Below are 26,902 nucleotides of genomic sequence, written 5' to 3'. Positions count from 1 at the left end.
ACCCTCAATGTGACTGAATAATGCACATTCCGATTTAATATTTGTGGAGTACCTACAGTGGCTAAGACATTCTGCTGAGGGATAGACTCTTTTCCCTTCTGCTTTTCCTATTCTTTCTGGGCTGCAACACAGACATGATGGCTAGGCTTCAGTAACTCTCTTGGGCTATAGCGTGATATAGAAAGGTAGAAAGTGCCTAGGTCCTTGATGATGTAGCTGCATATTAGCTCCAGGCCGCCTACTTCTAGGTTTCTTTTACATGAGTGAAAAATAGCAATGGCTGGAACATAGAAGGACTCATTTTTGCTTTCTGTTACTAGCAGCAGAACCTAATCCTGACAGATTCAGTTATCAGTCAGGGTACAGGCATCTGACTGCCTTTTTTAACCCCACCTCCAGTCACCATTGAAATGACTAAATATATCTAAAAATAGTACACCAGCACTGAAACAAGGAAAGGAAACATGAAACATTATTTTGAAAATTGGTAAATAAATGGAAAGATTCAAGCATAAGTTCTGCTTTTCCTCTACAAACTATATACTTCAAGATAACCAAATAGTTGAGAAGGGCAAGATTTTCTTTACAGAAGTATTTCAGCTAATACATTAAGAAGGGCTGATAGAATTAGAATATCACCATTTTGCAACCCCTAATGAAACAATCCATCAGTGGTTGCTAAAACTATTAGACAGACTGCTGATGGAGAACTTTATAATGGCTCAATGAGGCTGACAACATCTAAACATACAGAGTAATCATAACATAACAAAGAGATACTATCAGACATTATATACTTCCTGATGAAAGTTCACACCTGTATCATGAAGTATTCTTGCCGAAAGATCAAACTCTACTGTTATCAAGCTGTAGATCCAGCTACTGGTTTACAGGAAATACCCCGGGAGGAGGGAATCTGAGATAAGACTCTGCAGCCACTGAAAAGGAGGAATGTAGCACTCAATACAGGGCAAAAGCATACTCTTGATATTGAAGGTTACTTCAATAACAAGGAAATTTTAGAAAGCATTTTTTTATGGTTGCAGGTTAAAAAAAATTATGGAGTCTTTGAAGTAAGACATGGAAAATGAGTTCACAAGACAGTAGACTGAGATGAAAGGGGGCTAGCTAATGCCTAGGCATAAATTAAAAGGGTATTTGATAAAGTAAGAAACAATAGGTTGGAAACTAAAAATGCAGCATCCAAATAAGCAACAATAGCATAGTAACTAAATATGCAGTATCCAGATTAAATTGTGCACCATACAGAGCAGATTAGAAACTTCAGAAAATTGACTCAGTAATACAGAATACAAGTTTGAGAAGCTCTCCCAGAATGCAAAGGAAAATGGGAAAAGAGATGGAAAAAGAAAATATGAAGAAAAAGATGATAGACATAAAGGATAGAGTAAAAGAGATCCAACATATAGATACTTGAGGTTCTGCAAGAGACCAGAACAAATTGAACAGGAGCAATTATTAAACACACTCTAGGAAAAACATTTTTCTGAGCTAAAGATGATCCAAGTTTGTAATGAAAACAGGCTTGTTGCCAAATACCAAGAAAACTTAATAAAAAGAAACCCACAACTAAACCTATCCTGGTGAAACTTTGTGCTTTCCTTTGTTAAAAAAAATAATAATCAGGCATCCAGGCAAGGGGAAGAACAAACATATAAAAGTTATTTATATGGAGCCAGCCCCATGGCTGAGTGGTTAGGTTTGCACGGTCCGCTTCAGTGGCCCAGAGTCTCGCTGGTTCAGAACCTGTGTGCAGACATGGCACCACTCATCAGGCCATGCTGAGGTGGCATCCCACATTGGACAACCAGAGGCAGTCACAACTATAATCTACAACTATGTACTGGGGTGCTTTGGGGAGAAGAATAAAAAAAAAAGATTGGCTGTGATGTCAGCAACATGGCAGACTGAGCTCACCTGGGATTCTCTCTCCTCCAAACTACAACCAAAGGAACAACTGAATTCCAACCCGAAAATCCTAGTAATAAAGAGATCACCAGAGACCCACAGCAGCCAAATGATGGAGGGCGGAGAGGCTGGAGCTACCCTCAGAGGAGCTGGAATGGGGTAAAACAGACCTTCCCTCCTTCCCCTAGCGACTGAGATCGCTGCCCCTGGCCAGGGAAGGAGCTGGGTAGGGGCTGCATGTCTGCGGGATTGTCCAGGACTCCCACAGACCTGTGCAGTGGAAACCCTCTAATGGGGGAAAGCTTTCACATGGGGGAACCCCATCAAGCCAGGGCCCCAGGTAAAGCAGAGAGCGAGAGCTGATCCTAATGCAGGTCGGTGCGAAAGAGAAAGTGCCCCTCCTCCCCCGACCTGCGCTGCGCTTCACCATCGCAGCTGAAGGCACATGGCTCAGAAGGCACTGGCTCTCAACCCCCACCTAGTGGTGACAGGCTGTAACTGCAACCAAATGATAGCATCATGTGCCAAAACCGCTCCTCTACCATCCAGCAATTTATAAAAGCTCCAGACCAAAAGGAAAACAGTAAAAACACAGGTTTATGTCCTGAGGACTTGGAAATAGGTAAACTAAGTGACAATGAATTCAGAGTAGCTATCATCAAAAAACTCAATGAGGTAAAGGGAAATATAGAGAAACAAGTCAACGAGTTCTGGAGTTACTTCACAAAAGAGATTGAAACTATAAAGAAGAATCAATTAGAACTACTAGAGATGAAAAATACAATAGATCAGATAAAACAGAATACGGATTCCCTGAATGCCCGTGTAGACACCATAGAGGAGAAAATTAGCATAATCGAAGATAGACAGGCTGAATGGCTCCAGACAGAGGAAGAAAGAGAACTAAGAATTTAAAAAAATGAAGAAAATCTCCAAGAAATAGAGGACTCAATGAGAAAATCCAACTTAAGAATTATGGGAATCCCTGAGGGCATGGAAAAGGAAAATGGAGCAGAAAGTGTGCTTAACAAAGTTATAGAAGAGAATTTCCCAAATCTAGGGATTGAGGGAGAAATGTGTGTGGAGAAAGCTTTCAGATCTCCTAAGTTTGTCAATGTTAAAAGACATATAGTAGTAAAAATGACAAAAATGTATGACAAAGAAAAAACACTCAGGGCAGCAAGACAGAAGAAAATAACCTACAAAGGAACCCCTATCAGACTTTCAGCGGATTTCTCTACAGAAACCTTGCAAGGTAGGAGAGAATGGAATAGCATATTCAAAACTTTAAAGGATAAAAATCTTCAGCCAAGAATACTCTATCCAGCAAAAGTATCCTTCAGATATGAGGGAGAAATTAAATCTTTTCCAGACAAACCAAAGCTAAGGGACTTTGTAGCCAAAAGACCTCCACTACAAGAAATCCTCAAGAAGGCTCTCATACCTGAAAAAAGAGAAAAAGGGTGAAAGGGGTCATAAAACACAGAGTAGGGAGACAGATAGAATCAGAGTAGGATAGCGAATATTCAACTATAGCACTAGGATAAAGGGAAGGAAATCACCAAAGCAAAGCCAGTCTTATCACTCTAACCACAAACTCACAACATGAATTGGAATAAGAGATGAAAATAATAATTTAGGAGGGGAAGAGGAAAGGGACTGAATCATTCTAGGCTAAGAAGTAAGAGACCACCAGAAAATGGACTATGTTATATACGAAGTTCTGAATATAAACTTCAGGGTAGCCACCAAACTAAAAAACAGAACAGAAACACAAAACATAAATAAGGAAAAATCTAAGAAACCCAGCGTAAGAAATTGCAGAAATCAATGGGTAGGCTAAAACACACAGGACGAGAAGCACAGGTAACGCAGGAAAACTGGATAATGAGCGACAGAATGACAGCATTAAGCCCTCATGTATCAGTACTCACCTTCAATGTAAACGGATTGAACTCTCCAATAAAAAGACACAAAGTGGCAAGATGGATTAAAGAACAAGATCCAACAATTTGTTGCCTCCAGGAAACACATCTCAGCCCCAAGGACAAACACAGGCTCAGATTGAAGGGGTGGAAGACAATACTCCAAGCTAATAGCAAACAAAAGAAAGCAGGTGTCGCAATACTTATATCAGACAAAACAGATTTCAAGATAAGGCAGGTAAAGAGAGACATAGAGGGACAATATATAATGATCAAAGGGACACTTCATCAAGAAGAAATAACACTTATAAATATCTATGCACCCAACGCAGGAGCACCAAAGTTCATAAAGCAACTATTAACAAACCTAAAAGAAGATATCAAAAATAACACAATAATAGTAGGGGACCTCAACACCCCACTCACATCAATGGACAGATCATCCAGACAGAAAATCAACAAGGAAAGAGTGGAATTAAATGAAAAGCTAAAAGAGCTGGACTTAATAGACATATACAGAACACTCCATCCAAAAACAGCAGAATACACATTCTTCTCAAGTGTGCACAGAACATTCTCAAGGATAGACCATATGTTGGGAAACAAGGCAAGCCTCTACAAATTTAAAAACAATGAAATAATAACAAGCATCTTCTCTGATCATAATGCTATAAAGCTAGAAATTAATTACAAGAAAAAAGCTGAGAAAGGCACAAGGATGTGGAGACTAAACAATACGCTACTGAACAAGCAATGGATCATTGAAGAAATTAAAGAAGAAATCAAAAAATACCTGGAGACAAATGAAAATGATAACATGCCATACCAACTCATACGGGATACAGCAAAAGCTGTGTTAAGAGGAAAATTCATCGCAATACAGACACATCTTAACAAACAAGAAAAATCCCAAATAAGCAATCTTAAACTACACCTAACTGAATTAGAGAAAGAAGAACAAAGCCCAAAGTCAGCAGAAGGAGAGAAATAATAAAAATCAGAGCAGAAATAAATGCTATTGAAACAAAAAAGGCAGTAGAAAGGATCAATGAAACAAAAAAGGCAGTAGAAAGGATCAATGAAACAAAGAGCTGGTTCTTTGAGAAGATAAATAAAATTGACAAACCCCTAGCCAGACTTACAAAGAAAAAAAGGGAGAAAGCTCAAATAAACAAAATCAGAAATGAAAGAGGAGAAATAACAACAGACTCCACAGAAATACAACCAATTATAGGAGAATACTACAAAAACTGTATGCCAACAAAATGGATAACCTAAAGGAAATGGATAAATTCTTGGACTCCTACAATCTCCCAAAGCTCACTCAAGAAGAAGCAGACAATTTGAACAGACCAATCACAAGGAAAGAGATTGAAACAGCCATCAAAAGCATCCCAAAGAATAAAACTCCAGGACCAGAGGGCTTTCCTGGGGAATTCTACCAAACTTTCAGAGAGGATGTAATACCTATCCTTTTCAAGCTATTCCAAAAAATTAGGGAGGATGGAACACTTCCTAACACATTCTACAAGGCCAACCTCATGCTGATACCAAACCCTGACAAGGACAGCGCGAAAAAAGAGAACTACAGGCCAATATCGCTGATGAACATAGATGCAAAAATTCTAAACAAAATTTTGGCAACCAGAATTCAGCAATTCATCAAAAGGATCATACATCATGATCAAGTGGGATTCACGAGGGACACAGGGATGGTTCAACATCTGCAAATCAATCAATGTGATATACCACATCAAGAAACTGAGGAATAAAAACCACATGATCATCTCAATAGATGCAGAGAAAGCATTTGACAAGATTCAACAACCATTTATGATAAAAACTCTGAACAAAATGGGCATAGAAGGGAACTACCTCAACGTAATAAAGGCCATATATGACAAACCCACAGCCAACATCATACTCAATGGGCAAAAACTGAGCACCATCCCCCTGAAAACAGGAACAAGACAAGGATGCCCTCTATCACCACTCTTATTTAACATAGTACTGGAGGTTTTGGCCGGAGCAATTAGGCAAGGAAAAGGAATAAAAGGAATGCAGATAGGGAGGGAAGAAGTGAAACTCTCGCTGTTTGCAGATGACATGATCTTATAGATAGAAAACCCCAAAGAATCCGTTGGAAAACTTTTAAAAGTAATCAACAACTACAGCAAAGTTGCAGGGTATAAAATCAATTTACACAAATCAGTAGCATTTCTATACTCTAATAACGAGCTAACAGAAAAAGAACTCAAGAACACAATACCATTCACAATCGCAACAAAAAGAATAAAATACCTTGGGGTGAGTTTAACTAAGGAAGTGAAAAACCTATACAATGAAAATTACAAGGCTTTTCTGAAAGAAATGGGTGACGATATAAAGAGATGGAAAGACATTCCCATGTACATGGATTGGAAGAATAAACATAGTTAAAATGTCCATTCTACCTAAAGCAATCTACAGATTCAACACCATCCCCATCAGAATCCCAATGACATTCTTTACAGAACTAGAACAAAGAATCCTAAAATTCATATGGGGCAAGAAAAGACCCCGAATTGCTAAGGCAATCCTGAGAAAAAAGAACAAAGCTGGAGACATCACAGTCCCTGACTTCAAAACATACTACAAAGCTACAGTAATCAAAACAGCATGGTACTGGTACAAAAACAGGTGCACAGATCAATGGAACAGAATTGAAAGCCCAGAAATAAAACCACACATCTATGGACAGCTAATCTTTGACAAAGGAGCTGAGGGCATACAATGGAGAAAAGAAAGTCTTTTCAACAAGTGGTGCTGGGAAAACTGGAAAGCCACGTGTAAAAGAATGAAAATTGACCATTCTTTTTCACCATTCATCAAAATAAACTCAAAATGGATCAAAGACCTAAAGGTGAGACCTGAAACCATAAGACTTCTAGAAGAAAATGTAGGAGTACACTCTTTGACATCAGTATTAAAAGGATGTTTTCAGACACCATGTCTTCTCAGAGAAGGGAAACAATAGAAAGAATAAACAAATAGGACTTAATCAGACTAAAGAGCTTCTTCAAGGCAAGTGAAAACAGGATTGAAACAAAAAAACAACCCACTATCTGGGAAAAAATATTTACAAGTCATACATCCAACAAAGGGTTAATATCCATACTATATAAAGAACTCACTCAACTCAACAATGAAAAATCAAACAACCCAATTAAAAAATGGCCAGGAGACATGAACATACATTTCTCCAAAGAAGATATACGGATGGCCAATGGGCATATCAAAAGATGTTCATCATCGCTGATCATCAGGGAAATGCAAACCCAAACTACACTAAGATATCACCTTACATCCATTAGAATGACAAAAATATCTAAAACTAATAATAACAAATGTTGGAGAGGTTGTGGAGAAAAAGGAACCCTCATACACTGCTGGTGGGAATGCAAACTGGTGCAGCCACTATGGAAAACAGTATGGAGATGCCTCAAAAAATTAAAAATAGAACTACCATACGACCCAGCTATCCCACTACTGGGTATCTATCCAAAGAGCTTGAAGTCAGCCATTCCAAAAGTCCCATGCACCCCATGTTCATTGCAGCATTATTTACAATAGCCAAGATGTGGAAGCAACCCAAGTGCCCAGCAACTGATGATTGGATAAAGAAGATGTGGTATATATACACAATGGAATACTACTCAGCTGTAAAAAAAAAAAAAAAGAAAGAACAAAATCGTCCCATTTGCAACAACATGGATGGACCTTGAGGGAATTATGTTAAGTGAAATAAGCCAGATAGAGAAGGACAATCTCTGTATGACTTCACTCACATGAGGAATTTAAAAATGTAGACAAAGAGAACAGATTAGTGGCTACCAGGGGAAAGGTGGGGTGGGGAGTGGACACAAAGGGTGCAGGGGTGCACCTACAACACGACTGACAGACAATAATGTACAACTGAAATTTCACAAGATTGTAACCTATCATTAACTCAATAAAAATTAAAACAAAAAAAGATTGGCATCAGTTGTTAATTCAGGTGCCAATCTTTAAAAAAAAGAAATAAGTTATTTACAAAGGAAGACTAGCTTTAGATTATTTTTACAATTAAATATCTGCAGACAATTGAGGAGTGTCTACAGAGTTCTGTAGACAATTTGGACCCCAAAATTCTTTATTGAGCCAAGTTTTTTGAGAAGCCACACACATTTTCAGTTCTGCAAGGCTTTAAGTATATACTACACACCTAACTTTTCTGAAAGAATTGTTTCAAAACATACTCTAGCTGACTGAGAGATCCTTCAATATATAGGCAAAAGCCAGGACTTGTAACTTTTTTCCAAGTATGATTTTATGCTTAGGGTTTAGCTAACTCTTGAATCACTGTTTTGTTAATTTTAGAAAGCAAGGACATTAACTGAAGTCATTCTCACTGGAATATGCATTAATTATTCTGCAAAAATCAGTGTGCTAATGACCTTAATCTTCAGAATTGCCTAAAATAGTTCTGAGTTTGGGCAACACATATATTTCATCATGTGGTATATTACGGCGATTCTCAGAGTGTGGTCCAGCAGCTTAGGTTTCTCACCTGGAACTGGTTAGACAGGGAACTCATTGGGCACCTACCCAGATTTAGTGAATCAGAAACCCTGGGAGTAGGGCCTAGCAAGCTGTGTTTGAACAAGCCTTCCAGGTAATTTTAGTGCCCAACAAAATTTAAGAACTGCTGATGTAATATATTGGTTCCAAACCTAATCAGACATCTCTGAAGATCTTGAAACATGTATTTCCAGCCCAGATGAGACTTAATCTTTTGGCTTTGGGAATCACTGGTATAATAGAGCTTGGAATCAACAGACCTAGATTCCAAGCTTGGCTCTATCTCACCAATTTACACGAGCTGTTTAATATCTCTGAGCCTCAGTTTTCTCTTTTGTAAAATAGCACTTATTTTCCTGCTCATTTCATTGGATTGTTGCAGGAATTAAATGAAGAAATGAATATGAAAGTATTTTGCACTATAGATAAGGAAAGCCATATCTGTAAGTGAATCATTCTGTGTTTGAAGAGAGTCTCCCATAATGGTTGTTAATGTTCTCTTGGAGACCAATGTATACTATCCATGTTCTGCTTCAGTAAATGTTCTCCCCATACAGCTCTTTCAATCACCTTTCCCTTCTTAACTACCTACCACATTACTTTTTATTTGACTTGCAGATTACTTTGCTGTCCTATTGGCACACTAAGATTTTCCTGCAAAAGTGTGTCAAGTGGAAGGCCTGGCAGGCTTAGAATATGAACTTCCAAATTAAAGAAAATTATAAATAAATGGAAACACATCCCATTTTCATGGATTGGAAGATTAATATTGTTAAGATGTCACTACTACCAAAAGTGATCTACAGATTCAGTGCAATCCTTATCAAAATTTCAATGACATTTTTTACAGAAATAGAAAAACCCATCCTAAAATTCATATGGAATCTCAAGGGACCTCAAATAGCCAAAAAAATCTTTAAAAAGAACAAAACTGAAAGATTCACACTTCCTAATTTCAAAACTTACTACAAAGCTATAGTAATCAAAATAGCGTGATATGGTCATAAAGACAGACATATAGACCAATGGACTAGAATAGAACCCAGAAATAAATTTTTGCATATTTGGTCAAATGATTTTGACAAGAGTGCCAAGACCGTTGAGTGGGGAAAGGACACTCTTTTACAACAAGTGATGATAGGAAAACTGGATATCCACATGGAAAAGAATGAAGTTGGACCCCTATCTCATACCACATCCAAAAATTAACTCAAAAATAGATCAAAGACATAAATGTAAGGCCTAAAACTATAACATTCTCAGAAGAAAACATAGGTCAAAAGCTTTACAACATTGGATTTGGCAATGATTTCTTGAATGTGACACCAAAGGCACAGGCAACAAAAGAAAAAATAGACAAATTAGACTTCATGGAAATTAAATTTTGTGCATCAAAGGAGAACAAAAATCAATAGAGTAAAAAGAATCCAAAGAATGAGAGAAAATATTTGCAAATCATATGTCTGATAAGGGATTAATATCTGGAATACAGAGAGAACTTCTAAAACCCAGTAACAAAAAAAAACCCGGTTCAAAAGTGGGCAAATGTCTTGAATAGACATTTCTCCAAAGAAGACATACAAATGAACAATAAGCACATGAAAAGATGCTTGACATCACTAATCATTAAGGAAATGCAAATCAAAACTACAGTGAGATAGTACCTCACACACATTAGAATGGCTACTATTAAAAAAAAAAACAAGGTTTTTTTGTAGGCAAGGGTGTAGAGAAATTGGAACCCTGTACACTGTTGGTGGGGATGTAATATGTTACAGCCACTGTAGAAAACAGTAAGGTGTTTCCTCAAAAACTTAAATATAGAATTACCATAGGGTCTAGAAATTCCACTTCTGGGTATATATCCAAAAGAATTGAAAACAGGGTCTCAAAAATGTATTTGTACATGCATGTTCATAGCAGCATTATTCACAATACCCAAGAGGTGGAAGCAACCCAAGTGTCTGTCAGTGGATGAATGGATAAGCAAAATGTGGTATATACACACAATGGAATACTATTCAGCCTTAAAAAAGAAGGAAATTCTGACGTATGCTATAATATGGATGAAACTATAGGATATTATGTTAAGTGAAATAGGCCGGTCAGAAAAAGACAAATACTTATATTCCACTTATATGAAATACTTAGAGTAGTCAAAATCATAGACACAGAAAGTAGAATGGTAATTGCAAGGAGCTAGAGGGGAGAGAGGAATAGGGAGTTACTGGGTATAAGAGTTTCAGTTTTACTTTTCAGATGAAAAGGGTTATGGAGATGAATGGTAGTGATGGTAGCACAGCATTATGAATGCATTTAATACCACTTAACTGTACGTTTAAAAATGGTTAATATGGTAAATTCTGTTATGTGTATTTTACCACAATAAAAAAAGGAATTGGAAAAAAGAATGTGAGCTTTCAGGTTCTTGGCTAATAAAAGACACCAGGTGGTCTCAAGTCTTCTTGCAAATACAGCACAGTACCACAAGTGTCCCTTCCCTCAGCTCCTGAGTTCTATTTTGAGTTTTGTTTTTGGTTTTTTGTTTTTATCAGATGTTGCAAATTGATTGTCCTTTTTTTTAAAAGATTGGCACCTGAGCTAACAACTGTTGCCAATCTTTTTTTTTTTCTGATTTTTCTCCCCAAATCCCCCCAGTACATAGTTGTATATTTTAGTTGTGGGTCCTTCTAGTTGTGGCATGTGGGACACCGCCTCAGTATGGCCTAATGAGCGGTGCCATGTCCGCGCCCAGAATCCAAACCGGCGAAACCCTGGGCCGCCGAAGTGGAGTGCACAAACTTAACCACCTGGCCACAGGGCCTGCCCTTGAGTTTTTATTTATATAATTAACACATTCTTCATTTGATGGTTCTCGTTTATCTCTGTAGTTTGAAGTTTTTCATTTTTGTTTTATTTTTTCCGTTTGTGGCAATGGCTATGTGTATACGAAAATAGCAGAGAAAGTGGGAGTATTGGTTTAAGTTGCTTCAAAGCAGATTCGTTTGAGTAACGAGCAGATAAATCCGAGCTTTGCTGTCACAGGTATTTTTCGTTCTGAGGGTAATTACAGACAATCTGTATCCAAGATTATATGTTCCTGCCAGAAATTAAAGTAAGAAAAAAAAGTTAAAGCATTTATATTCTGGATTGTGGTTTGTTTTTGGTTGTGGGGGTTTCTTTTGGCCGTGACTAATAAAAAGACAATCATGGAATAAAAATATTTTTATCTTAAGATTTCTGCTTTTTCACACCCTAACTTACTATACTAATGCCAGTTACTCTCCTTATGTATACTGCCACCTTGGGATTTTTAGAACATCCGTACATTATTTTCAAGACCTCAAATTAACATGGACTGATGAAACTGTTGTTAAGCTCCCTTTCTATCTCTGGAGAAGGTTTTGCTTCAATAAGCTATCCCAGAACATCATATTAATTATTAGCAGAAATGAAGCATTGTAATGCATTTGTAAGCTGTTGCTGGATTTGGGGGCCAATAGGGATCCTATTTTCAAGGGCTTAATTATTCGAATCCACTTGGAGACCAGGTAGCTTTATTGGACTATATATATGTAAGTATTCATAATTATGACTCTCACTTCTACTCTTTTCTAATATTAATATGGCATGTTGGGGCTGGTCCTGTGGATGGGTGGTTAAGTTCGCACGCTCCGCTTCAGCAGCCCAGGGTTTCACCGGTTTGGATCCTGGGCACGAACACGGCACCGCTCATCAGGCCATGCTGAGGCGGTGTTGCACACAGCACAACCAGAGGGACCGACAACTAGAACATACAACTGTGTACTGGGGACCTTTGGGGAGAAGGAGGGAAAAAAAAGAAGATTGAAAACAGATGTTAGCTCAGGTGCTAATCTTTAGAAAAAGAAATATATATATATATGGCATGTGGTTATACTGTTGAATTTGGAGAAGATTCAAAAATTCCAGTAGCTTCATTCAGAACTGCTAGTAAATTTTTAGAATAAATAGATAACTTTTCCTAAAATTGTTTTTTAGCTCATGCAAACTATTGATTCAAAGTCAAACTTCACCTTTGTCTAGAATAAGGCCTGTTAGCATCTGAGTTCAATTCACAATCTGGTAACCTGTTATAAATTAGAATACCTGCTGGAGAAGAGTAACATTCAGCTTTTGAAATACAATTTATATCTGCTCCAAGATACCCTATGTCACATCAGTTAGAGCTCAGGGTTTGAAGTCAGACAAACAAACTTGAGTTCAAGTCTCAAGTGAACTCTCATAATCTTGTGACCTAGGGTAAATTCCTTAACATCACAAAGCCTCAGTTTCATCATCTGTAAAATGGGGAGAAACACAATCTTTAATCATGTTTTAAGTTCTTATCTGCCTTGGCATTGTCACTGTTGTCGTCTTTCTTCTTTTATTTTTTTTATTTTATTGAGGTCATATTGGCTTATAACATTGTGTAAATTTCAGGTGTACATTATTATATATCAGTTTCTCTATAGACTGCATCATGTTCAACACCGATAGTCTAGTTTTTATCCATCACCATACATATGTGCCCCCTTTAAACCTTTTGCCCTCCCCCACCCCCTTCTCTTCTGGTAACCACTAATCTGTTCTCCTTATCTGTGTGTTTATCTTCCATATATGAGTAAAATCGTATGATACTTGTCTTTGACTTATTTCACTTAGCATAATACTCTCAAGGTCCATCCATGTTGTCACAAATGGCACGATTTTGTCTTTTTTATGGCTGAGTAGTATTCCATTGTGTGTGTGTGTGTGACTGTGTCTCTGTATATACACCATATCTTCTTTATCCATTCATCCATTGATGGGCACTTGGGTTACTTCTACATCTTGGCTATAGTGAATAATGCTGCGATGAACATAGGGGTGCATGAGTCTCTTTGAATTGTTGATTTCATGTTCTTTGGATAAATACCCAGTATTTCTGTTTTTAATTTTTTGAGAAATCTCCATACCATTTTCCATAGTGGCTGCACCAGTTTGCATTCCCAGCAGCAGTGTATGAGGGTTCCCTTTTCTCTACATCCTCTCCAACACGTGTTATTTCTCATCTTGTTCGTTATAGCCATTCTGATGTGTGTGAGATAATATCTCATTGTAGTTTTGATTTGCATTTCCCTAACAATTAGTGACATTGAACATCTTTCATGTGCCTGTTGGCCATCTGTATATCTTCTTTGGAAAAGTGTCTGTTCATATCCTCTACCCATTTTTTGATTGGACTCGTCATTTTTTTTGTTTTTGAGTTGTATGCGTTCTTTACGTATTTTGGAAATTGACTGTTTGTCGGATATATTATTTGCAAATATTTTCTCCCAGTTAGTGGAATGTCTTTTCCATTTGTTGATGGTTGCCTTTGCTGTGCAGAAGCTTTTTAGTCTGATGTAGTCCCATTTGTTTATTTTTTCTTTTGTTTCCCTTGCCTAGGTATACATGGTATTCAAAAAGATACTGCTAAGACTAATGTCAAACAGTCTACTGCCTACATTTTCTTCTAAGAGTTTTATGGTTTCACATCTTACCTTCAAGTCCTTGAGTTAATTTGAGTTAATTTTTGGGTATGATGTAAGATAATGGTCCACCTTCATTCTTTTGCATATGGCTGTGCAGTTTTCCCAACACGCTGATTGAAAAGGCTTTTCCTTTCCCCATTGTACGTTCTCAGTTCCTTTGTTGACGATTTGCTGTCCATAGATGTGTGGTTTTATTTTGGAGCTCTCAGTTCTGTTCCATTGATCTGTGGGTCTGTCTTTCTGCCAGTGCGTGCTGTTTTGATTACTGCAGCTTTGTAGTATCTTTTGAATTCAGGGAGTGGGATACCTCTAACTTTGTTCTTTTTTCTCAGGATTGTTTTGGTTATTCGGGGTCTTTTGTTTTCCCTGTCTTCTTTAGTGAAGCTCTTGTGGGCTATTATAACTTAGTCTTTTCATCTGTAAAATGTGAATAATACAATATACTATATAGCTCCTGCTCAGTTTCTTTGGGATATTTGCCTAGAAATATAATCTTATTTGAAGCATTGTGAGTCACTTGCATCAAAGATTATTTTAACTTTATTTTTAAAAAATGGACTAGCAAAATTACCTTCTCATTTTGTCTTTTACTGTAAGTAATTTCTAGAGAATGCTACTTGTTTACATTATTGGAAGAGTCCTAACCACCAAAAATATTAGGCAGTTCTCCTTTGAGTTAGCGCTATCACAGATTACTTACCCATTTGACTGTGTGATTTAAATCTTGGTCTATCGAGTAGTAAACAAATGGAACATTACTAATAGCAGTAATTAAATTGTAAATCTGTTTTAAAGAGTTGGCCAGTATACAGCATCACAATCCATATTCTGTTGTGTCAGTTGTGTTCATTTTTATTCAGATTATCACTTCAGAATACCCAGTTACGAGAAGGAAAACAAAATTGTCTATTTCAATTGTCTGTGTTTTTAAATTGCATACTTAACAATGTTTCTTCCTTCAGTGAATCTTTATTGAATGCCTAGTATGAAACAGGCACATTTCTAGGCCCTGGGGATCCAGCCCTGACCAGGAGAAGCAAAATCCCAACCCTCATTGAATTTAGATTCTAGTGGACTGGAGTTGGCTAATAATCTAAAATGTGTAATATCAAGTGATGATAAATGCTGTGAAGAAAAATAAAGCTGATAAGGACCTAGAGAATGATGGAGTGACAATTGTTATTTTAGATAGGGTGGCCAGAGAAGGCTTCTTTGATAAATTGACCCTTAAGCAGTGACCTGAAGAAATAAGGGAGCAAGCCTAATGGACATCTGGGGAACCAGAGTGCCAGGCAGAGGGTGTGGCAAGTGCAAATACCCTGATTTGGGAGCATGCTTGGCTGTCAATCTTTTGCTCATTCCACCTTGAAGCTTTCCTTCACGCCTTAAAAAGTTAAGGGAGAGTTACTGGCTTCCTCCTCTCTGTTTCATAGCATATTCTGTGTAACTTTTTTACAGTTCCTATCTCATAACATTATATTTTATGCATGTTTCCCACTAATCTGGCCTTCGGGGACAGAGATAATGCCTTACCCGCCACACAGTAGCTGCTGAATAGATGCTGATTGAACCAAAAAGTCAGTTTGATTATCTATTAACTACTATTCCTTCTGTTTACTTGGTACCAAAGTATTATAAGAAATGTAAATTGTTAGATATATAAATAAGAGAAAGTAATGAGCAAGCAAGCCTTGGTTTACATTATTCAGAGGAAAGTAAAAGCCAGTTATTTCTTTCAATGAAATTTTTTACAAATTTGATTTAAAGATTGTTCTTAACTGAAACATGACCTTCATATTTTAAAAACTCATGGTGATACCCACACCTTTAATGTTTGCTGAATTATTTTAATGATTACTTGAAATATTCAGTTATGAAAATAAATTTGAAAGATGAGGCATCACAGATGAGGTTTTGAATTGCGAATCATTTAAAAAGAGAACAGTTTGATCTCCCAAAGGAAAGCTAAGTTATATTTTGTTTTCCCTAATTTTTAACTATTTCTGCAAAGAAGTTATTCCACAGTTTCTTTATGATGCCTACTGAATGGTATTTTCTGTTTTGGCTCTCCAAAGTTACTAAAATCAAGTTTTGTTGGATTATGTTTCTAATGAAATAAATCTTTACGGTCAGCAATAGATGAGGTTTCAAGGTTTTTGAATTTATAGATTTTTTTTTTTAACTTGAAAGGTTAATTTTAGTTCATGGATGTGGCAGAAGCTTTAAAATCAGTAGGAAATGTGTCACCACTCAGCAGAAGACCCTGGTTTTAGCTTTTAAAGTTATCGTCATTTATACTTAGTAAAATTAAATATAATCTACTTTTTAATTTTTGAATTTCTGTGGTCAGTTTTCTATAATTTAAGCAACATTATAATAAAAATTATCACGATTACCTTTAGATGAACCTATTTGGTAGTTAATATTGCATGTGAGTATTCATGGTTTCTTTCTCTTCATCCTCCTTCTGTCTCTGCTCTCTTTCCCTTCCCCTCCAAAAATGTCAGTGCCTATTTTGAAAACTATTTATAGACATTTTTAACGTAAAATTTACATTTCTTTCTTTCAGTATTTTAACAAAATTGACTTTGACCTTCTTAATTTTCAATTTTTATGGTTAAAAATGGTAAATATAATCATGGAAAATAGAAAATAAAGACCTATATATGTGCGTTGTTTACTAAAGTGAGATCATACTATATGTGCTATTTTATAACCTCCTTTTTTCAATAACAATCTCCAGATGTCCTTCCATCTATCCTTTTTATCAACTCTGTAGTCAAATTTCCCAGTGTAGGACCAAGTTTCACATCTGGTTGTTATATCCGTTAAGCCTCTAAAAGAAAAAAAAAATCTAATTTAGTATCCTTTTTCTTTTCATACCACTAATTTATTTATTTTTATGAGTGTGAGGGAGAGTGGCCCTGAGCTAACATCTGTTGCCAGTCTTCTACTTTGTATGTGGGATGCCACCACAGCATGGCTTGATGAGCGCTGTGTAGGTCTGCGCCTGGGATCCGAACCTGGGAACCCCAGGCCACCTAAGCGGAATGTGTGAACTTAACCACTATGCCACTGGGCTGGCCCCATCATGCCACTAATTTGTTGAAGAGACAGGGCTAACTCTCCTGTAGGATGTTTCACCTAGATGTATCTGGTTGCTTCTTCATTTAACTTGTTCTTCTATCCTTTGTATTTCCTATCAGCTAGAAGTTAAATCTTAAGACCTGGGAGATCCAAGTTAAACATTTAAACATTTTTGGTTGGGATATGTGAAAGATTTTGTACTTTTTATTTTAGCTCATCAAGAGACAGTATCTGCATGAGTCACCATTAATGAGACTGAAATTGACCGCTGAATTAGGGTAATGACCATTGGATCCCTTCACTGTAGAGTTTCTTTCTTCTTGCGATTAGAAAAGAATGTATTTGGTGTTACTTTGCACAGCATGAATCCCTAGGTCCCTAGCAGGCATATACCTAAAATATAATACTTGCCTAAATTAGTAATTTCTTGAGGGATTGCATAATGCTAATTTTCCAATTTTTTTTTTCTTCTACATTATTAGCCACTCTTTTCCTGTAAAATAGAATTCTTTATCATCTGGGGCTATTAGTTTGTTCTCCTTCAATGGCCAGCGAAATAAATTCTTTCACTTAGTTACCAATTTTCACCAGCTCAGAATATGACCCAAGTTTTTTTCTAGCTTTCTCCTTTTTGAATATCATTGTAGACTCAAGGACTTTCATTGATTCTGTGTGTTTCAGTCAACATCAGTCATAATTCTCTCAACTTTGACTAATGGAGAAGGGGACTTTTCAGGCTGATTCCAGTCCTGTACTTTTTGCTATGATACTATTTTTTTAAATTATGGAAACATTTAAACATTAACAAAAGTATAGAGAAAAATACAGTAGACCTCCAGCATGTCTTTCGGCTTCAGCAGTTATCCCTAGGTTTCCAATCTTGTTTTATCTATCCTCTACTGCATTTTTGATCCCCCAGATTATGAACCCATTGATTTGAAAGTTTTCTTTATTTTCTGGCATGGCAAGGCCCCAGACCTGGAATCATCCGTTTCTCTAAGAAGCCCCATTGCCGTTAGTAAGGAATGGTGTTAGATAACAAAATCTGGGCAAAAAGGTTATTGAAAGTTTTTAATTTTGATTTTCCCATCTTGTCTCTCATCATAATGGTAGCCCAGTTTCATAAGTAGAGAGGAATGATTCAAATGTTGTTACGTGTTTTTAATGAAGGACTTTTTTTTTTAATAAACACCATTTAGTGTTATTAGTTTGCCTGTACTACAATATAAGGAAATCCTCAATCTATAAATACATTGTTTCTGAAGGTTTGTTTGTACCACGCTTTGGTTTTTCAGCATTCAATACATTTCTTGTAGTAACGATGCCAATGATAAAAGTATGTTATTGGGGGGCTAGCCCCGTGGCATGAGTTCACATGCTCCGCTGCAGGCGGCCCAGTGTTTCGTTGGTTCGAATCCTGGGCACGGACATGGCACTGCTCATCAAGCCACGCTGAGGCAGCGTCCCACATGCCACAACTAGAAGGACCCACAACGAAGAATATACAACTATGTACCAGGCGGCTTTGGGGAGGAAAAGGAAAAAATAAAATCTTTAAAGAAAAAACTATCCTTTAAAAAAAAAAAAGTATGTTATTGGGTTCGACTCTTAAAAATCTGTGTATGGTTTCCAAGATGGACCAAACCCATATCTTTGTTTCCTTTTCCTCCTGATGCCCCACTGAAATAGAACCTATAGAAATAAGAAATGAAGAAACCAATAACAATAAATAGGAAGACTACCAAAGAGTGGTGATTGAACAGATTTCTGGATCTCTATTCAAGTACTAGAAGGCACAACTGTGCCCTCTCCTCACGTCCCCATACCTCTCGCACCCCTGCGCCCAGACTGCAGACAGCTGGCATGAACGTCAGCCAAAACACCAGGCAGATTTTCTTTAGCAAAACTGGGAAAAGCTAAGGCTTCTAGAATACAAGTTGTAGCCCCAGAACAAAAGAAAAAAAGCCATTGTCATTCTGGCTCCCCACCTGCGTACCCTAAAGGAACACTGCCAGTCAGCCTGCACCCAGCCCACACAGAGTGCCCCTCAGCAGAGCGGTCTAGCCAAAAGACAGACCATCTTCACAACAACAGAGGAACTCTGTCGGCATGAGTCATTCAGGCCTAAATATGAATGAGTAAATATGAATGAGTAAGCAGAGATCTGAGGAAAACTAAGCATGAAAGAGAGACTAAAATAACCAGAAAGACTGCCACTGGAGAAAATAGAGCTTATCAGAGAGAATTTTACAAAAAAGGAGCTCTAATGTAGTCAGAGCTGCAAGAAGATACTACGTCCCATAAACAAGAACAAGAGAGCACAACCAGAGGGACCTGCAACTAGAATATACAGCTATGTATGGGGGGGGCTTTGGGGAGAAGAAGAAGGAAAAAAAAGATTGGCAACAGATATTAGCTCAGGTGCCAATCTTTAAAAAAAAGAATAAGAGAACGCAAGTTTTCAGATTAAAAGGGCACACCAAGTACTGAAATAGTGAGTCAGATATGGTGAACACATTCTCATGAACCTGCAGAATTTCTAGGATAAACAACAAACTTCCAGAGGGAAGTCATGTACAAAGTGACAAGTGTCAGAGTGAAATCAAACCTCTCATCAGTAATCCTTAATGCTTTAAGACAGTGAAATATTGCCCACAGCATTTTGAAAGGCAATAATATGCAACCAAGGATTCTGTGTCTTGCCAAACTATTAATCAGTGGTGAGAACAGAATAAAGTTGTTTTCAGACATGCAGGAACTCAAAGTTTACCTTATCTTGGAATTAAAAGAAATGAGTGAATTACCATTCACCATCAACATTCTTTTTTTTTTTTTTTTTTAAAGATTTTATTTTTTCCTTTTTCTCCCCAAAGCCCCCCGGGTACATAGTTGTGTATTCTTCGTTGTGGGTTCTTCTAGTTGTGGCATGTGGGACGCTGCCTCAGCGTGGTCTGATGAGCAGTGCCATGTCCGCGCCCAGGATTCAAACTAACGAAACACTGGGCCGCCTGCTGCGGAGTGCGCGAACTTAACCACTCGGCCACGGGGCCAGCCCCCACCATCAACATTCTTGAAAAACAGAAATTCACTGTGTAATTTTTCATTAAACATTTTCAGTTTGAAGTTTGATTTTTTTTTTAATCTCGTTGCTGCCTAAAGGGTTTATTGAGAGGCAAAAGGGAGAGGAGGATTACAAACAGTAAAATAAGTGTGCATTTACAACATAAAATAAATTACAGAGCTACTGCAGCAAGCAGCAGTGAGACTCCTCCCCCTACTCTCAGTGGGCTGCGATATTCCGTTTATTGCACATATAACTAACCCATAAGTTTCCATATTTCTCAGTGACCCCAGCAACAGGCAACCTGGGACTGCTTGCATTGCAGTCACAACTGGCTGATACACCCTGTAGCCAGCAGGGACAACAGCATCAAATTGTTCTTCCATCATGACTGGAATGATGTGATCCGGCTTACATTTAAAAGCATATTCTGACTGCTGTGTTGAGAAGAGACTTGGGGTGGAATAGTAGAGCAAGGGCAGGAGCAGGGAGACCAGATTAGACATCGTCGCAGTGTTCCAAGGCAAAGATGACAGTGGCTCTGATGTGGCAACAGTGGAGTTGATAAAAAGAGGCCAGGTTCTGGGTATAATTTGAAGGTAGAGCCAACAGGATTTCCTGAGTGATTGGATATGGGGTGAGCAAGATGGGAGTCCAGATTTCTGGTCTGAGCAGTAGGAAAGGAGGAACAGGTTGAGGGAAAAGTTTAGGAGTTAGATTTTGGGTGTTGTGTTTCAGAAGCCCATTTGACCTCCAAGTAGAGATGTCAGTTACTCAGATCAGCACTTAGCTATATATGTCTGCAGTTCTGAAGAAATGTCTGGCCTGGAGATAGAATTTGGGGAGTAGTTAGCATAGAAATTGTATTAAAAGCCATGAGATTGGGTGAGATCGCCTAGGAGTGAATAGAGGTAAAGAAGAGGTCTGAGAACTGGGACCCTAAGGTGCTCCAACATTTAGGGTTCAGAGAGATGAAAAGGAATGATCAAAGATGACTGAGGAGGAACAGGTAGTGGGGTTTAAGAGGAACCAAGAGAGAATGGTGCCTAGAAGCCATGAGAAGAAAGTGTTTTAAGAAGGAAGGAGTCATTGACTGTTTTATGCTGCCGAGAGGTCAAGTAGGACAAGCACTAGAAATCCCCTGTTGGATTTAGCACCATGGATGTCGCTGTTTACCTTGATAAGACTTGTAATGTTTTTTCAGTTTTTTCAAACAGCTACTAAGTTGTTAGGACAAAAATATATATTAAATTGTTTGGGCCCAGCTACTTAATAAATGGAACAATTAGGTATTTCTTTTGGCCTAGGGACTTTGTGAAAAAATTGCTGAGATATCAAAGGAGCCACAAACAGAAAGTTTGGGAATCTCTGCTTTACCAGATCCTGCTAACTGAGCATTTTAAGAGGGAGAAGTACCTCTTGCCTTTTCTTGGTTTCTGCTGAAAAGTTTGAGTAGTAATTTTAAATCTGATCAGATTACATACAATTAATAAAATTGCCCTTATGTTCACCATAAAAATAAATAAATAATAAAACTGTAGCCTCTAAAATGTCAGCAGTACATCTGTCATGCATTTTTCTTCTTGCCTCATAGGTATGGTCTGAATATGCGTTGCTTGGCAGCTCGGGTCAACTATAAGACTTTGATTATCATCTGCGCACTCTTCACTTTGGTCACAGTACTTTTGTGGAATAAGTGTTCCAGCGACAAAGCGATCCAGTTTCCACGGCATTTGAGTAGTGGCTTCAGAGTGGATGGATTGGAAAAAAGAGCAGCAGCATCTGAGAGTAACAACTATGTGAACCACGTGGGCAAACGGGCTGAGGAGGCATTCCCTCAGGAGCAGCAGAAAGCACCCCCTGTCGTTGGGGGCTTCAACAGCAATGGGGGAAGCAAGGTGTTAGGACTCAAATATGAAGAAATCGACTGTCTCATTAATGATGAACACACAATTAAAGGGAGACGAGAGGGGAATGAAGTCTTTCTTCCATTCACTTGGGTAGAGAAATATTTTGATGTTTATGGAAAGGTGGTTCAGTATGATGGCTATGATCGGTTTGAATTCTCTCATAGCTATTCCAAAGTCTATGCACAGCGAGCCCCTTATCACCCTGATGGTGTGTTTATGTCCTTTGAAGGCTACAATGTGGAAGTCCGAGACAGAGTCAAGTGCATAAGTGGGGTTGAAGGTTGGTATCTGCTCCACTGCATTTTTCTATCCTGACTGTGTTGAGGAATAAGAAACTGTAGGCGCTAATTATACAGCAGATACATACATAGCTTACTATCAACAGACGTTTCGTCGCTCTGGCTTAGTATGGAGGAACAGGTTAAGTCTGAATCTAGGGCAACTTTCTAGATGGTGTGATTTTAGAGCTTCAATAAGAACATACCTGATCAACTAGGATTATTCCATTAACCTACCTCAGAATCTAAAATTCTCACCAGTAAGGTCAAGGCACGGCATCTCCAGAAATTTTGCTTTAAAATATACAGTTATTATCCTGTGAGGGGAGATGGGAAAGGGAGAGAGACCATCCAATGAGCATATCAATGTACCAATGCAGTCTTGTTGCCAGACTAGCCAGGTGTCATCTCTGCATGGAGGTTTAAAGTCCTCAGAATAAGACAATACATATTAAGACATCGTTTTCTCTGAATTTATACTGAACTCCTACAGTCTATTACATATTGTCTTTAAAACCTGGAGCAGTGAGGGTTCCTTATGGGTATAATTAGAAATATTCTGGAGTTTGTATTTCAGACCTAGGATTAACCAGAAAGCCAAACTGAATTTGACTTTTCATTTTACTTATGATTTATTAGTTTTTGTTTACTAAACTTAGGGATTTTTTTTTTTTACTTTTTCCTTTTATGCTTAGAAAGTCATTTGCCACACCATGATCAGCTGTTCATCCCTATTTTCTCTAACAGTTTTATCATTTTGTCTTTTTACATTTAACTTTTTAGTCCAGCTAAATTGATTTATATTTTGGTAAATGGTACAAGGTCAGGATCTAATTTTAGATTTTTTTTCCCTAATGTGTATTGAATAATCTCCTCTTTTCCCCACTGATTCATGATGCAATCTTTATCATTATACTAAAATATTTTGAATACTAGAGTGTGTTTCTGGCCTACTATTCCATTCGTTGATCAGTCTATCAATTCTTATGCCAGTTGCACATTGTTGTAGTTATCACTCATCTTTAATGAGATTGTATAAACCTTCCTTTTATTAAGTGAAAATAATTCCATTTGAATTAAAAAAAAAAATCACCCTTGGAGAAAGAATGCAGAAGTTAAGAAGCTTATCTTTAGTCTAGGTTTCTTAGCCTATGTGGTCCCTAATTCCTTAAACTGTTTTGAAACTACATCAGAACACATCCGGATTTTTGGATTCCCAGTTTCTGCTGTGCCCATCTGATGCTTGTTAATTTATTTTACAACTACAGATAGGAGTTCATCTCTCAACACGTACGCAACAATACAGAATTCTGTGCAATGTGGTATTACTGTATTTCCCATGTAGGAAATTACTGCTGATACCAAACATTTAAACGTTTTGCTTAGAATTTTACAAGAGGTAATCCATTAAGAATTGTTTCAATAATCTATGGTTAAATATAAAACTTGAATTCATTTTTAAAAACCCACTCCTTGTTCTTAAGAATTACATTTTGACACGAAGGATATGAAAAAGAACACAAGCTGTGCTTATACTTTGTTGCCTGGGCATAACTGCCTTATTAAGCAAATACTTGTAACCATCAGATGATATAGTTATTAGACAACATCTTGACATTGGAGGGAGAGATGAGTATGTAATTAACTTGATTGTTAAGTATGAATGTTTAAGAAAATTTCAGGATTAATGTTCTAGAATAAAACTGTGGTAACATTATCTACATGTATTTAAATTGTGCACAACTTGAATATATGAAACAGGATTATGAAACATGACATCTGTAGCTATGAGAAAAGTAATACACATAAAAAAGTCTTTAAAAGATACTCTACAGCATTGCATTGCTGTCAATTAACAAATAATGAAAGAGAGTGAATGAATGCTTAATTTTGTTTTTTCTATCTGGTTAATTTGATACTAGTTTTTAGTAATTATATCAGCAGTATAATAAGAATGCTCAAAAGTTGCTGATAACCCTCTAACCTCCCCCAGAAGTAAAACAATGAAGAATGGTGTTCAAAACAGGCTTGTAAATGTCTGGACGTGGTTTTTTGCTTTGTTTCTCTATTTTATAGGTGTACCTTTATCTACCCAGTGGGGCCCTCAAGGCTATTTCTACCCAATCCAGATTGCACAGTATGGGTTAAGTCATTACAGCAAGAATCTAACTGAGAAGCCCCCTCACATAGAGGTATATGAGACAGCAGAAGACAGGGACAAAAACAGCAAGCTGAATGACTGGACCGTGCCAAAGGGCTGCTTTGTGGCCAGCGTGGCTGACAAGTCTAGATTCACCAATGTCAAACAGTTCCTTGCTCCAGGTAAGGGATGTGTAATATGCATCTGCTAATTTTATGTTGATGTATGCACTGATAACTCCCTGAAAATTGTTTTTATGGTTTTGAAAACACTCTAGCAAACCCTTTATGTTATGTATGTAAAGAAACAAATGGTGTCACCCAAGTGAAATCCCTCAAAAAGGAACTCTAAAAATTTAAGGTTCTAAAAGGAGTATTTACTGTGTGAAGAGCCAAGCCATCGATTGAATATTAAAATAGAGCTTACTGCATGCTGTGTATCTCCCAGGGATCTATGTCTCACAGGAATGAAGTTCCTTGGTTTATTTTAATATTTCAATACAGTATTTATTCTTTAATTTTTAAACTATTTTGCATTATGGTAGAAGTTTTCCTTTATAGAGAGAACCATCCTTTCCTTTGCCTTGTTTTTTACTAGTAGCTTTTTATTTTTTCAAGATAATACAGATTACCAACCAGGCCTGCTTCCCATATTGAATTTTGTTAATGTACTAGATTGTCTCAAACTTCATGTAAAACTATTTCATTAATAAAATCGTTTATAAAATCAAATTAACATTATGCAACATTTCCCCTTTTACTAAGACAGTCTCATTAATTAGGATGTAATGTGTTTTTCTCCACTAGTCAATATCCATGAGAATTAATGAGTCCATTACGTAAAAAGACAATGAAATAATTTTAGTTAGCACCTCAGGCTTAATTCTCTACAGGGAAATGTCAAGAACAGAACCCTTCCTCCTTCCCCTAGCCTTGCATTTGGTAAATAAAAAGAGAGAAAAGATTGTAGGACCTCTTCTGTATTCTCTCCTTGTCCTTTATTGATGACTGTGTAATTCACAGACCTTGAAAGCCACAATACAAATCTACTTATTCTAGATGGCCTTACGTAATGGATTTATGAGCGCTTAAGGCAGTGCAAATAATGGGTGACCTTTAGTTTTTATTCTGTGACTAGAACTTCTTTTTCTCCTATGTCATTCTGTGATATTCCAGCATATAGAGCATCTTTGCTTATTGTAAAACAACAGATGTGGCTAGGTGAGAAAGTACGTGGAAATGTTTAAGAATATTTAGCTTGTGGTACCTAAGAGGTTATTGCAGCAGGAAATGATTAGACTCAGCAAAAGGCCCTTAGGTTTAGGGTGAACCAAGGAGCTTATTTTTGCACTAATTAATAACATTGAGTTAGGGTGGAAAACAGCAGCCCTTATCTTGATTTCCCCAAGTGCTGGGAAGTTTTCTAGAACAGTCTTTAAATAGAACTCTGTCCTATTTAGAGCAATAGATTTCATTGTACACTTTTGGATGTCCTGGGTAATAGAAAGCATAGGTCCCCTCATCTAAGTGAGGGACACTCACTTTAGCCCTTTGTTGTGCAGCCAGTACCTAGAGATAAAACTACTTCCTAAGGTTGTTTTAAGCATATGGAGGAGAGAACTATGTGACAGCCACTCTGCCAGTGGAACACAAGCTACTCACAGTTGGAACTCCCTGTTGGTGGGAGTGTGCTAGCTTGGAATGAGCTGGTGGTTTTGATATCCTGGATATGCTTGGCGTTGAATTTGATACAAGTGTATGAGGGAGAGTGAGTTGGAGTTACGTAGGAGTTGTTGCTCAGAGCAGAAGGAAATCACAGAGGTGAGACTGTTTTATTAAGGAGTAGATATGGAAGATGAGGCTTTATAGTGGATATAGACCACGTAGGAGATCAATTCAGAGAATCACTGTTGAAAAGAAACTGGGACTTGTACAGTCATGAATCGCTTAATGATGAGGATATATTCTGAGGCGTCATTAGATGATTTCGTCATTCTGCAAACATCATAGAGTGTACTCACACAAACCTAGATGATATAGCCTGCTACACGCCTATGCTACCTGGTGCTAATCTTATGGGACCACTGTTGCATATGTGGTCCTGGTTGACTGAAATATCATTGTGTGGCACATAAAAGCATAGGCCTAAGTGAGATGAAGCTCTGGAGGACCAGGCCCTGAATGCTCTTGGCCTTTTATTTCTTTCTATGTTTTTGGCCTTGAATTATTTTCCCTGAAAGGGGACAAAATCATCTAGAGGAAAGAACCATAACATGGTTCTGCAGTATATTTTGTATTGTTTTATTCGTTGAATAATGTTTTGTTCCTCTTCCTAATTTTAAAATGGAATGAGTTGAAACTTTATACCTGTCCTGCTCTATTGAATTAAATTAGCTTTCCCTTTCCTGAAGTACTCTCTTCATTTTATTTCCGTGAGCTC

At 37.5% G+C, this 26,902-nt stretch overlaps 1 protein-coding gene across 2 annotated transcripts in view; it reads left to right on the top strand.

Annotated features, from left to right (window-relative positions):
* The window catches only part of GLCE (glucuronic acid epimerase), a 131,756-nt gene that overhangs the window by 97,169 nt on the left and 7,685 nt on the right, over positions 1-26,902 (top strand). For both annotated transcript variants that reach the window (XM_070622291.1, XM_070622302.1), the window contains 2 exons: positions 21,730-22,325; positions 24,400-24,645. In XM_070622291.1, coding sequence (XP_070478392.1) covers positions 21,743-22,325; positions 24,400-24,645 — 829 coding nt within the window. In that variant the 5' untranslated portion in view covers positions 21,730-21,742. The remainder of the gene's footprint in view (positions 1-21,729; positions 22,326-24,399; positions 24,646-26,902) is intronic.

This window comes from Equus przewalskii, chromosome 1, assembly GCF_037783145.1.
Source record: "Equus przewalskii isolate Varuska chromosome 1, EquPr2, whole genome shotgun sequence".
In the NCBI taxonomy this organism is placed as follows: domain Eukaryota; kingdom Metazoa; phylum Chordata; class Mammalia; order Perissodactyla; family Equidae; genus Equus; species Equus przewalskii.
This window is presented reverse-complemented; position numbering and strand designations above follow the sequence as displayed.